We start from the raw sequence: 12,225 nt of genomic DNA on the forward strand, positions 1-12,225 counted from the left end.
AGGCTATCTCAGCTTGTCTATCTGAGATTAATGCGGTCACACATACCTCTGCTCCGCAAGTTGCGTCTTTGACTTCTCAGGCGTCGGCTTTTTCGTCCTACGCCATGAACGCCGTCCTGGACTCTGCGAGCCGTACAGCGGTAGCATCTGCCAATTCGGTGGCAGTCCGCAGGGCCATGTGGCTACGCGAATGGAAGGCAGACTCTGCTTCCAAGAAGTTCCTAACCGGTTTGCCATTTTCTGGCGACCGTTTGTTTGGCGAGCAATTGGATGAAATTATTAAGCAATCCAAGGGAAAGGATTCGTCCTTACCCCAGTCCAAGCCAAACAGACCGCAGCAACGAAAGATTCAGTCGAGGTTTCGGTCCTTTCGGCCCTCAGCCAAGTCCCAATCATCCACGTCCAACAGGCCTCAGAAGGGCCAGAGGAACTCTTATGCATGGCGGTCTAAGTCACGTCCTCCAAAGACCGCCGGAGGCACCGTCTCCAAGGCGGCCTCCTCATGACTTTCGGCCTCCCCAAACCGCATCCTCGGTCGGTGGCAGGCTCTCCCGCTTTTGCGACACCTGGTGGCCACATGTCCAAGACCGATGGGTGAGAGACATTCTGTCTCACGGTTACAGGATAGAGCTCAGCTCTCGTCCTCCGACTCGTTTCTTCAGAACATCTCCGCCCCCCGAGCGAGCCGATGCACTTCTTCAGGCGGTGAACACTCTGAGGACAGAAGGAGTTGTGATCCCCGTTCCCCTTCAAGAACGTGGTCGCGGCTTTTACTCCAACTTGTTCGTGGTGCCAAAAAAGGACGGATCATTCCGTCCTGTTCTGGACCTCAAACTGTTCAACTTCAACAGGCACGTGAGAACCAGACGGTTTCGCATGGAATCTCTCCGCTCGGTCATCGCTGCGATGTCACAAGGAGACTTCCTAGCATCAATCGACATCAGGGATGCTTATCTCCATGTGCCGATTGCACCAGAGCATCAACGCTTCCTGCGTTTCGCCATCGGGGACGAACACCTTCAGTTTGTGGCACTGCCTTTCGGCCTGGCGACAGCCCCACGGGTCTTCACCAAGGTCATGGCATCCGTGGTGGCGGTCCTACACTCTCAGGGCCACTCGGTGATCCCTTACTTAGACTATCTCCTAGTCAAGGCCCCCTCTCGGGCGGCATGCCAACACAGCCTGACCATTGCTCTGGAGACTCTCCAGAGGTTCGGGTGGATCATCAATTTCCCAAAGTCAAAATTGACACCGACCCAATCACTGACGTACCTCGGGATGGAGTCTCATACTCTCTCAGCAATAGTCAAGCTTCCGCTGGACAAACAGCGTTCGCTGCAGACAGGGGTGCACTCTCTTCTTCGGGCCCAGTCACACCCCTTGCGGCGCCTCATGCACTTCCTAGGGAAGATGGTGGCAGCTATGGCGGCAGTTCCCTTTGTGCAGTTTCATCTGCGTCCACTTCAATGGGACATTCTCCGCAAATGGGACAGGAGGTCGACGTCCCTAGACAGGAACGTCTTTCACTGGCAACCAAAACCTCTCTTCAGTGGTGGCTTCTTCCCACTTCTTTGTCAAGGGGAAAATCCTTCCTGCCCCCATCCTGGGCGTTGGTCACGACGAACTCGAGTCTGTCAGGGTGGGGAGCGGTTTTTCTCCACCACAGGGCTCAGGGAACCTGGACTCCGACAGAGTCCTCCCTTCAGATCAATGTTCTGGAGATAAGGGCAGTGTATCTAGCCCTAAAGGCGTTCCATCGGTGGCTGGAGGGCAGGCAGATCCGCATTCAGTCGGACAACGCCACGGCGGTTGCGTACATCAACCACCAGGGCGGCACACGCAGTCGTCAAGCCTTCCAAGAAGTTCGGCGGATTCTGCTGTGGGCGGAGGCCACAGCCTCCACCATCTCCGCAGTTCACATCCCGGGCGTAGAAAACTGGGAAGCAGACTTTCTCAGTCGCCAGGGCATGGACGCAGGGGAATGGTCTCTTCACCCGGACGTATTTCAAGAGATCTGTTGCCGCTGGGGAACGCCGGACGTCGACCTCATGGCGTCTCGGCACAACAACAAGGTCCCGGCATTCATGGCACTGTCTCAAGATCACAGAGCTCTGGCGGCGGACGCATTAGTTCAGGATTGGTCGCAGTTTCGACTGCCTTATGTATTTCCTCCTCTAGCACTGCTGCCCAGAGTGTTACGCAAGATCAGGTCCGACTGCCGCCGCGCCATCCTCGTTGCTCCAGACTGGCCGAGGAGGTCGTGGTACCCGGATCTGTGGCACCTCACGGTGGGTCAACCGTGGGCACTCCCAGACCGCCCAGACTTGCTGTCTCAAGGGCCATTTTTCCATCTGAATTCTGCGGCCCTCAACCTGACTGTGTGGCCATTGAGTCCTGGCTCCTAGCGTCTTCAGGGTTATCTCAAGATGTCATTGCCACTATGAGACAGGCCAGGAAACCAACGTCCGCCAAGATCTATTACAGGACTTGGAGGATCTTTTTATCCTGGTGCTCTGATCAGGGTTTTTCCCCCTGGCCGTTTACCTTGCCCACTTTTCTTTCCTTCCTTCAATCAGGAATGGTCAAGGGTTTGTCGCTCGGTTCTCTCAAGGGACAAGTATCGGCGCTTTCCGTGTTTTTTCAAAAGCGTCTAGCCAGGCTTCCGCAGGTCCGCACGTTCCTGCAGGGAGTTTGCCACATAGTCCCACCTTACAAGAGGCCGCTGGAACCATGGGATCTTAACAGAGTGCTAAAGGCTCTTCAGAAACCACCTTTCGAGCCACTGCGGGATGTGTCGCTATCACGTCTTTCGCAGAAGGTGGCATTTCTAGTGGCAGTTACATCGCTCCGTAGAGTGTCGGAGTTGGCAGCGCTGTCATGCAAAGCCCCCTTCCTGGTTTTTCACCAGGATAAGGTGGTTCTGCGTCCGGTCCCGGAATTTCTCCCTAAGGTGGTATCCCATTTTCATCTCAATCAGGATATCTCCTTACCTTCATTTTGCCCTCATCCAGTTCACCAATGTGAAAAGGATTTGCACTTGCTAGATCTAGTGAGAGCACTCCGGCTCTACATTTCTCGCACGGCGCCCCTGCGCCGTTCTGATGTGCTCTTTGTCCTTGTCGCTGGCCAGCGTAAGGGTTCGCAGGCTTCCAAGTCAACCTTGGCTTGGTGGATCAAGGAACCGATTCTTGAAGCCTACCGTTCTTCTGGGCTTCCGATTCCTTCAGGGCTAAAAGCCCATTCTACCAGAGCCGTGGGTGCATCCTGGGCATTGCGGCACCAGGCTACGGCTCAGCAGGTGTCAGGCGGCTACCTGGTCGAGTCTGCACACTTTCACGAAACACTATCAGGTGCATGCCTATGCTTCGGCAGATGCCAGTCTAGGTAGGCGAGTCCTTCAGGCGGCGGTTGCCCACCTGTAAGAAGGGGCCGTTTTCGGCTCTTTTTATCGAGGTATTCTTTTACCCACCCAGGGACTGCTTTTGGACGTCCCAATTGTCTGGGTCTCCCAATGGAGCGACAAAGGGAATTTTGTTTACTTACCGTAAATTCCTTTTCTTCTAGCTCCTATTGGGAGACCCAGCACCCGCCCCTGTTCCCTTCGGGCTGTTGTTCTTTTGTGTACACATGTTGTTTGAATTGTTCTTTTGGTTCATGGTTCAGTTCTCCGAACATCCTTCGGATTGAATTTGCCTTAGACCAATTTATAAGTTTCCTCCTTCCTGCTTTTGCACCAAAACTGAGGAGCCCGTGATGCACGGGAGGGTGTATAGGCAGAGGGGAGGGGTTACACTTTTTAAAGTGTAATACTTTGTGTGGCCTCCGGAGGCAGAAGCTATACACCCAATTGTCTGGGTCTCCCAATAGGAGCTAGAAGAAAAGGAATTTACGGTAAGTAAACAAAATTCCCTTCTTCTTATAGTTCCGTATTGGTAGATCCAGCTCCCTCCCTGTTGCCTGTTGGCAATTTCTTGTTCCGCGTGTTATCACCGGCTGTTGTCGTGGACAGAGTCTCCGGTTGTTCCGGTTCTTGCTCTGTTTTACTTGTGGGTGGCTATTCTCCTTCAGCTTTTGCACTAAACTGGCTGGGACTGGCTCACCAGGGGGTGTATAAGCTCAGAGGGAGAAGCTACACTTTTAGGTGTAGTACTTTGTGTGTCCTCCGGAGGCAGAAGCTAAACACCCATGGTCTGGGTCTCCCAATACAGAACTATAAGAAAAAGAATTTACGGTAAGTAAACAAAATTCTTTTTTTTTTTTTTTTTTTTTTGGTGCTTGCTCTTGTTTATGGTGTTGTGCTTGGGTCTCAATTATACATGAGCTGTACCCACAGGAATGTGTGCAATGTATGCAGAGCTACTAGCACAGAATATATGCCTTTGTTTTTAGGTCCATATAGTATGCATTTCTAGGTTACATGAATATTTTTCTTAATTTCCATATAAGCAGTACTAAAATGTTTGTCTTTTCATTCTTGCCTTCTCACTGTTATTTCCCTCCGTTTTATAGGACAGCCTTGGGGGAAAAGTACGACTCATGATCACTGGTGCAGCTCCAGTTTCTCCTACTGTACTGACCTTCTTGAGAGCAGCTCTTGGTTGTCAGGTGGGTTCATATATTTATAGAATTCATTATAAAATGTAAATGTATCCGTTAAGACATTTTTCTCAAATGGGGTCTTGGATGCACAACTAGCACCTTGTCAAATTATTCTAAATCTGTTCCTATTTCTACAATCATAGGAAAGCTGTAGTCCATTAAAGGGGTGGTTCACCCATTTTCATTATTGGCCACATTGGTATGTTGAGAAAGAATGTTTCTCTCAAATACCTTGTGTTGCCAATAGTGCCTGTGAGTGCCACTATTGCAGACCGCTCTTCCCCATTGCCTGACCCTCGGGCTCCATGACCTTGGGGATCTGGTGATGTCACTTCAACTTCCTGCTCACCTGACATCACCGCGCCCGGTCCCAGTCTCTGTGAGTGACTGGTATGTGGGTGGATTGTCACCGCTCATCACAGCCCAGCATCTCTCCTGCTTGCGGCGCTCTGTAGTGACGGCGCAGGGAGATGCTGGGGTGTGATAAGCGGTGAAACATCGTGAGTGACTGGTATGTGGGCGGAGACTGGGACTGTGTGCGGTGATGTCAGGTGAACAGGAAGTTGACATGACCGGATACCCGAGGTCACTGAGGCCGGGGGTCAGGCTTTGGGGAAGAGCGGTCCGCAATAGCGCCTCTCACAGGCACGATTGGCCACACAAGGTATTTGAGAAACTTTGCTTCTGAACATATCTATGTGGCCAATATGTGTGAACCACCCCTTTTTAAGGACTCTAAAGGCTCCTACTCTGCATAACAATCACTCTTCTCCATGGGCTGCATCTTATTGCTCCTTTTTATATAATCATAGGCTGCTATACCAGACACATCCCATTGACAAGTGTGGTCCTGTTCTCGGGCGGGGAGGGGGGGGGGGGTGGAGAGCAGACCCCTTGTACAAGTTTAGATTTAAAGGGATATTCCTATCTCAGCAAGTAACTAACTAGTTATCTCTGGAAACCCTCACCAATCCTGAGCATAAAGGGGTTCCAGTGCTGTCAGTGTTGGCTCCTGGCACCACCTAGCTGTACAGGGAAATGCTACAGTAGGTATCTGGGGGTGGTGAAGTGGATTTTTATTCAGTACTGGGTGGCGATTTCCAAGCACAGGTTTGGCGATCTGTAGGTTTTGGATTTCTTTCGATTTCAGGTAATATTGCCTTTTTGTAAAGCCTTTCAAAAAAAAAAAAAATACTGTATCCCATATTGTACTTTATGTGCTAAATGTCTGATGCGGTTTCTTTCAGTTTTATGAGGGCTACGGGCAGACTGAATGCACTGCTGGATGTTCACTGACCATTCCTGGAGACTGGACCGCAGGTAAGAAATGCTCATTTTTTGTGTTTTATAGTTGGCTACATGCAATAGACAGTTTCTTTGGAAAAACACTTGTGGATAGGTAAAATGTGTGCCATACCCTTACGTATTTTCAACGATAATTTCAGTACATTATTTTCCATTTTTACGTCTCCCTTTTAATCACTAATACGGGCAATCTGCACATAAATATTCTCCCATAGATTTAAATGCCAGGCATGCAAGACATGCAACCTCTCATACGATCTACAGTTTTTAAGACCGCAAGATGCAGACATGTAGCACAAGTGTTTAGTTGTGATACTTGGTGTTGCACAACCAGTGTCTCCTAGTAGTATTTGCCTAAGGCTAGGTTCACATTTCCGTTGTTTTGCATCAGTCACATGCGTTGCTTGACGCTTGTCACTGATGCGTTGTAAAACGGATGACAAGCATAAGAATTCATTGTCGGACTGCGTTGTAAAACATGAGAGAGAGAGAACGATCAGCTGATCGCTCTCATTAGCCGGCCGCCGGGTGATTAGCTGATCGCTCACAAAAGGCAGCTGCCGGGCGATCAGCTGATCGTTCGGCCGCCGAGAGAGAGCATGCTTGTCCCTATTATGTAAACCCCTTTCACATGTAAAGCGCCATGGAATTGATGGCATAATAATAATAATAATAATAAAAAAATGCGCAGCGAAATCAAAAGGATTCCGCTGCTCAAAACACTGTATATGCTGCGTTCCTGCAGCCCGACGGTCAGTCGGGCGGCGGATGCAACGCAGCGTCATCAGTCACAATCCGCCGCTCATACAAGTCTATGGGAACAACGGAATCCGCCAAACGGATTGCGTTGTTATCAGAGCGGCGGATTGTGACTGATCATAAACATCGGAAATGTGAACCTAGCCTTAAAGGAGTTGTCCAGACAGAAGGAAGTCTGCCGTCACTCTGACATCAGACTGCTGAATTGTGACAGTACACAGTCATGATTCACCTGTCTTGTATCTAGTATGCTGAATAGATGCACCTGGCTTCATTCAATAGAAGAAAGTTAATAGAAGTCAGTTGGGTAAAAAAATATTAGGAAATTGTATTCTCTGATGTACTATGGGGGTCGCTCTTGGTTGCTGGAGAAATGACTCGTTTGACAGTCTACATGGCAGGGATCTACATGTAGACAAACTACCAAAAAGAATAACATTTTCCTGAAGAATATAAAGTAACACGTTTTAGATAATACAGCTGTCTGATATACTAGACATTTTTGGGACTTTGCAGGGGAATGGGGAGATTTGAGTGTCACAGTAAATTTGTATCTCCTTTCCAGGTCACGTTGGCGCGCCTATGCCCTGCAACTATGTAAAGCTGGTAGATGTTGATGAGATGAACTATTTTGCAGCGAAAGGAGAGGGTGAGGTATGTTGAGTGAGCCATTATAATCATGAAAGTAGCATCAACAACCACTGTTTTATATTAACAATAAATATTTCTTTATTAGGTTTGTGTGAAAGGGTCAAATGTTTTCCAAGGGTATTTAAAGGATGATGAGAAAACTGCTGAAGCTTTAGACAAGGACGGATGGCTGCATACAGGAGATGTTGGGAAATGGTTGCCAGTAAGTAAAATGCATATTCACATTTACTCTTCTCAAAATATTAGGGCTGTCTTGCACATCACAATAGACGTCCAAATCAATTAAATTTCAATATCAATCTGTCCAGTTATGAAGCCTTAGAGATGAAAACTGGTGTATTGGGGGGGGGGGATGTACAGCAAGATGACCCCAAAAAGGAATGGTTTTGTAGACGACTGCCACAGACAATCTCTATCTGGTATTATGTGGTATGCAAAGGACCTTTCAGATTACACCAGTAGTTCTGCTACTCCAGGATAGCACATGGTCATGTTCGAAAGTGTTGGCACCCTTGAAATTGTTCCAGAAATGAAGTATTTCTCTTAGAAAATTATCGCAATTACACATTTTGTTATGCACATGTTATTTCCTCTGTGTATTGGAACACAAAAAGAAGAAAAAAAAATTGGACAATATCTCACACAAGCCAAAAATAGGCCCAACAAAATTGTCGCCAACTTTCCAAAATTGTGGATAAACAACTTTGTTTCAAGCATGTGGTGCTCATTCAAACTCACCTGTGACCAGTCAAAGAAGTGGGCAATAAGAAAATCGCACCTAAAACCAAATAAAATGGGAGCAGTTGATTCAATCTGTGCATTGTCTCTTTGTGCCACACTAACCATGTTCAACATAAAGGGAAGAGAACTGTCGGAGGCCCTGAGAACCCAAATTGTTGTAAAATAACAATCTTAAGGTTACAAGTCCATCTCCAGAGATCTTGATGCTCCTTTTGTCCATGATGTGCAACATACTCAAGACGTTTACAATCCATGGCACGGTCGCTAATCTTCTTGGATTACAGCAGAGATTTTGATGAAAGTTTGCAACCCAGGAAAGTCCAGACGGTGGAAAAGCAGCCCCAATTAAGTTTTTAAAAAAGAAAAATTCAAGCTGTCCTACAGACTCAGGTTGCATCGGTGTAGGCTCCAACTATCCATTAACATTTGAGTTAAATGAAACGGTATGGCAGAAGACCCAGGTGGACCCCACTGATAAGGACCTAAAAAGCTAGACTGCAGTTTGCCAAAATGTATCCCAAAATCCTTCTGAGAAAGTGTCTTGTGCACAGATGAGACAAAGGTAGAGCTTTTGGTAAAGCACATCATTCTACTGTTTAGTGAAAACTGAATGAGGCCTACAAAGAAAAAAACACAGTACCTACAGTCAAATATGGTGGAGATTCAAAGATGTTTTTGGGGTTGTTTTTCTGCCTCTGGGTGTCTTGACTGTGTGCAAGGCATCATGATATCTAAGGATTACCAAGTAAGTTGGACATAATTTCACAGAACTCCAAAAATAAAAGTTCAAGTTGAGGCTGCTAACAGTTTTTGTTTTTTTTGGGTTTTTTTTCCTGCCCATTTTTGGAGTGGTGTGATATTGGGTTCAATTTGACTTTTTATTTTTTTCTATTCCAATAAACACACAAGGAAATTTAATGTGTAGAACAAAATGTTCCAGCAAATGAAGTATTTATTTCTCCCAGGAACTTATTGCAAATTACACAATTTAAGGGGTGCCAAGACTATATGCAGCACACACATTACATTTGTACTTGACGATGCAAAATGTTTCTGGATGGGTATGTAATTGGCTATCATGGCTACTAGGAGGTAACCATGGGAATATCCACTGATTTGATGGGGATGAATTGGTTGATGCAGGGTTTTGACCAAAGTGATCTGCAGCTCAGCATAAGTCTAAGGAGGGACCATCCCGTTTGGACACCACTGGACTCTTGTGTCTGTACTTACCGTATTTTTCATTTTATAAGACTGATTATAAGACTACCCCCAAATTTAGAGTTGATGAAAAAAGGTTAAAAAAAAAATGGGTCCATCTTATACTTTGGTGTTGTCTTACCAGAGGGAGGGCTGCAGCGGTGGTAGAGCGGTGTCACAGGAGGCAGAGGCTGTGCTGGCCGCGGAAGCTGTGGTGTTCCAGATGCTCTGTCGGCGGTCCTGGCGTCACAGATATGGCATCCAGAGTGGCGTGTGCACAGATGGAGCTCTCATTAAAGAGCTCCATCTGCGCATGCGCTGACTCCGGGCACCATAATTTGAAGCCCGGCCCCGCGGACAGACCATCTGGGACACCCGCCACACAGAGTGGTAGCCTTCCTGCACAGACAGACCCCCTCCAATTCTCCACCTCCCGGTAAGCTATAGTCGGATTTTAAGATGCACCCCTCATTTTCCTCCCAAATATTTGGGAGGAAAAGTGCGTTTCATAATCTGAAAAATACGGTAACTAGAAGTGTTCATCAGTATAAGATGCGTATCCAAGCTGTTAATATGTACAGTACTAGCCTATAGCACCATAAAAGGCAACCATTATCAAGAGTGCATGGCAAATATCGGAAATATGGGACAGCTTATTATATCTAAATTGAAATACACATACTATATTAATAAAGACAACATGTAAGAAGGATAAAGACAAATGGCACGGGAAAACATCGGGGATTTTTTCCCATCCCATTTATGGTTGGGAAAAATGTATATGCTATAGTTTCTACATCTAATATAAGATGGTAATACATAACCACGAGTGTTTGGAAGGGGGTGGGGGAATATTCTGCCGTCAATAAAACAACCAATTTAGCAAAAAAACTAAGGCCAAGGGTAATATGGCACTAACTCCATAAACATGTTACTTCCCGAATTAGGCCTCTCAGGATTGGTGATGGCATTAGCAAGTGCGGCTTGAAGCCTGGGCATAAACAAGAGTTACCAGAGTTAACCCTTTAAAATTGCTTATGCAGTAGAACAGCCTGGATCCAGGGACCCTTCGCACCAGACGTGCATTTTTATATTAAAATATTTGTCCTCAGAGGAAGTTCTTTAAGCAAAATGTGATTTGGGTCCCTGGCTCTACTTCTACCTTGTCACAAAGTAATTCTACAAAGCATTCCCCAGGTCACTTTAACATTTTTATGTCAAATGAAAGGTTCTATAAAGAGGATCTTTTCACAATACTTTTTTTTTTTTTTTTTTTTTTTAAACCTCTATCCCAATAATGGGGGAACATTTTCAAAGTTGAGATGCTGGTTTTTTTTTTTTGTTTTAAAAAGGATTAATTTGTGTGCCCTAGGATTACATACATAAAACAAATACTGACCCTTCCTGATGCCACCTCTTCAGCAGGACTAAGGGTACCTTCACACTTAGCGATGCAGCAGCGATCCGACCAGCGATCTGACCTGGTCAGGATCGCTGCTGCATCGCTACATGGTCGCTGGTGAGCTGTCAAACAGGTAGATCTCACCAGCGACCAGTGAACAGCCCCCAGCCAGCAGCGACGTGCAAGCGACGCTGCGCTTGCACGGAGCCGCTGTCTGGAAGCTGCGGAGACTGGTAACTAAGGTAAACATCGGGTATGGTTACCCGATGTTTACATTAGTTACCAGCGCACACCGCTTAGCTGTGTGTGCAGGGAGCCGCGCACACTGAGCGCTGGCTCCTTGCTCTCCTAGCTACAGTACACATCGGGTTAACTAACCCGATGTGTAATGCAGCTACATGTGCAGAGAGCAGGGAGCCGCGCACACTGCTTAGCGCTGGCTCCTTGCTCTCCTAGCTGCTGTACACATCGGGTTAATTAACCCGATGTGTACTGCAGCTACATGTGCAGAGAGCCGGAGCCGGCAGCACAGGCAGCGTGAGAGCGGCGGAGGCTGGTAACTAAGGTAAATATCGGGTAACCACCTTGGTTACCCGATGTTTATCTTGGTTACAAGCTTACCTCAGCTGCCAGACGCCGGCTCCTGCTCCCCTGCTCGCTTCATTTGTCGCTCTCTCGCTGTCACACACAGCGATCTGTGCGTCACAGCGGGAGAGCGCCTTTGAAGAAAACGAACCAGGGCTGTGTGTAACGAGCAGCGATCTCACAGCAGGGGCCAGATCGCTGCTCAGTGTCACACACAGCGAGATCGCTAATGAGGTCACTGCTGCGTCACAAAAAGCGTGACTCAGCAGCGATCTCGGCAGCGAGCTCGCTGTGTGTGAAGCACCCCTAAGTGGTACTGTGCAGTGTACATGTACAGATACTGAGAATTACACCCAGTATACAGGACAGGAGAATACTGCATACATAACTATATTGTAGAATGTATTGGCGTGGAGCTGTGCTTATGTGTATAATACTGTTTACAAAGTTCTCACAATACAGTATACTGTATTATAGAATATGATATGGCACTGTGTATATAACACATAGTGTGGTTGTGTATATACTATAGTAGATAGATGTGACTGTGTATAAATGTAATGGTCCCTCCAGTGAGGAAGGAGACACTCTAGCGCCACCTATTGGAAGTACCAATCCTAAAAGTCAAGTGTCTTTTTAAAGAAGCCTTTTCATAAGACTTGGCATTTATTTCCAGATCAGAATCCCAATTTGCAGACAAGGTGTTTTCGGGGAGATTGCCCCTCGTCAGTTCAAAGTATGGGTATCTATCTGATCTGGCTTATGAGAAGCTATGTGGGGACCACGGGGTCTTATTCTCCTTACTGAGACCTGACTTACTTTTTTTAAATATTTAAAAAAAAAAAAACTTTTGACTTTTAGGATTGCTACTTCCAATAGGTGGCACTAGAGTTTGTCTCCTTCCTCAGTGGAGGGACAATTTGAATAATTCCTAGAGGGGCATTGCAGCTCTAAGTACCGTCACTGGCAGCCAGACTGGTTTG

At 46.9% G+C, this 12,225-nt stretch overlaps 1 protein-coding gene across 1 annotated transcript in view; it reads left to right on the top strand.

Annotated features, from left to right (window-relative positions):
• ACSL1 (acyl-CoA synthetase long chain family member 1) overlaps positions 1-12,225 on the top strand; it is a 124,359-nt gene that overhangs the window by 91,437 nt on the left and 20,697 nt on the right. The window contains exons 8-11 of the mRNA XM_075336130.1: positions 4,510-4,605; positions 5,847-5,919; positions 7,229-7,317; positions 7,400-7,516. Of these exons, the coding sequence (XP_075192245.1) occupies positions 4,510-4,605; positions 5,847-5,919; positions 7,229-7,317; positions 7,400-7,516 (375 nt within the window). The remainder of the gene's footprint in view (positions 1-4,509; positions 4,606-5,846; positions 5,920-7,228; positions 7,318-7,399; positions 7,517-12,225) is intronic.

Source organism: Anomaloglossus baeobatrachus, chromosome 1, assembly GCF_048569485.1.
Source record: "Anomaloglossus baeobatrachus isolate aAnoBae1 chromosome 1, aAnoBae1.hap1, whole genome shotgun sequence".
Taxonomy (NCBI): Eukaryota; Metazoa; Chordata; class Amphibia; order Anura; family Aromobatidae; genus Anomaloglossus; species Anomaloglossus baeobatrachus.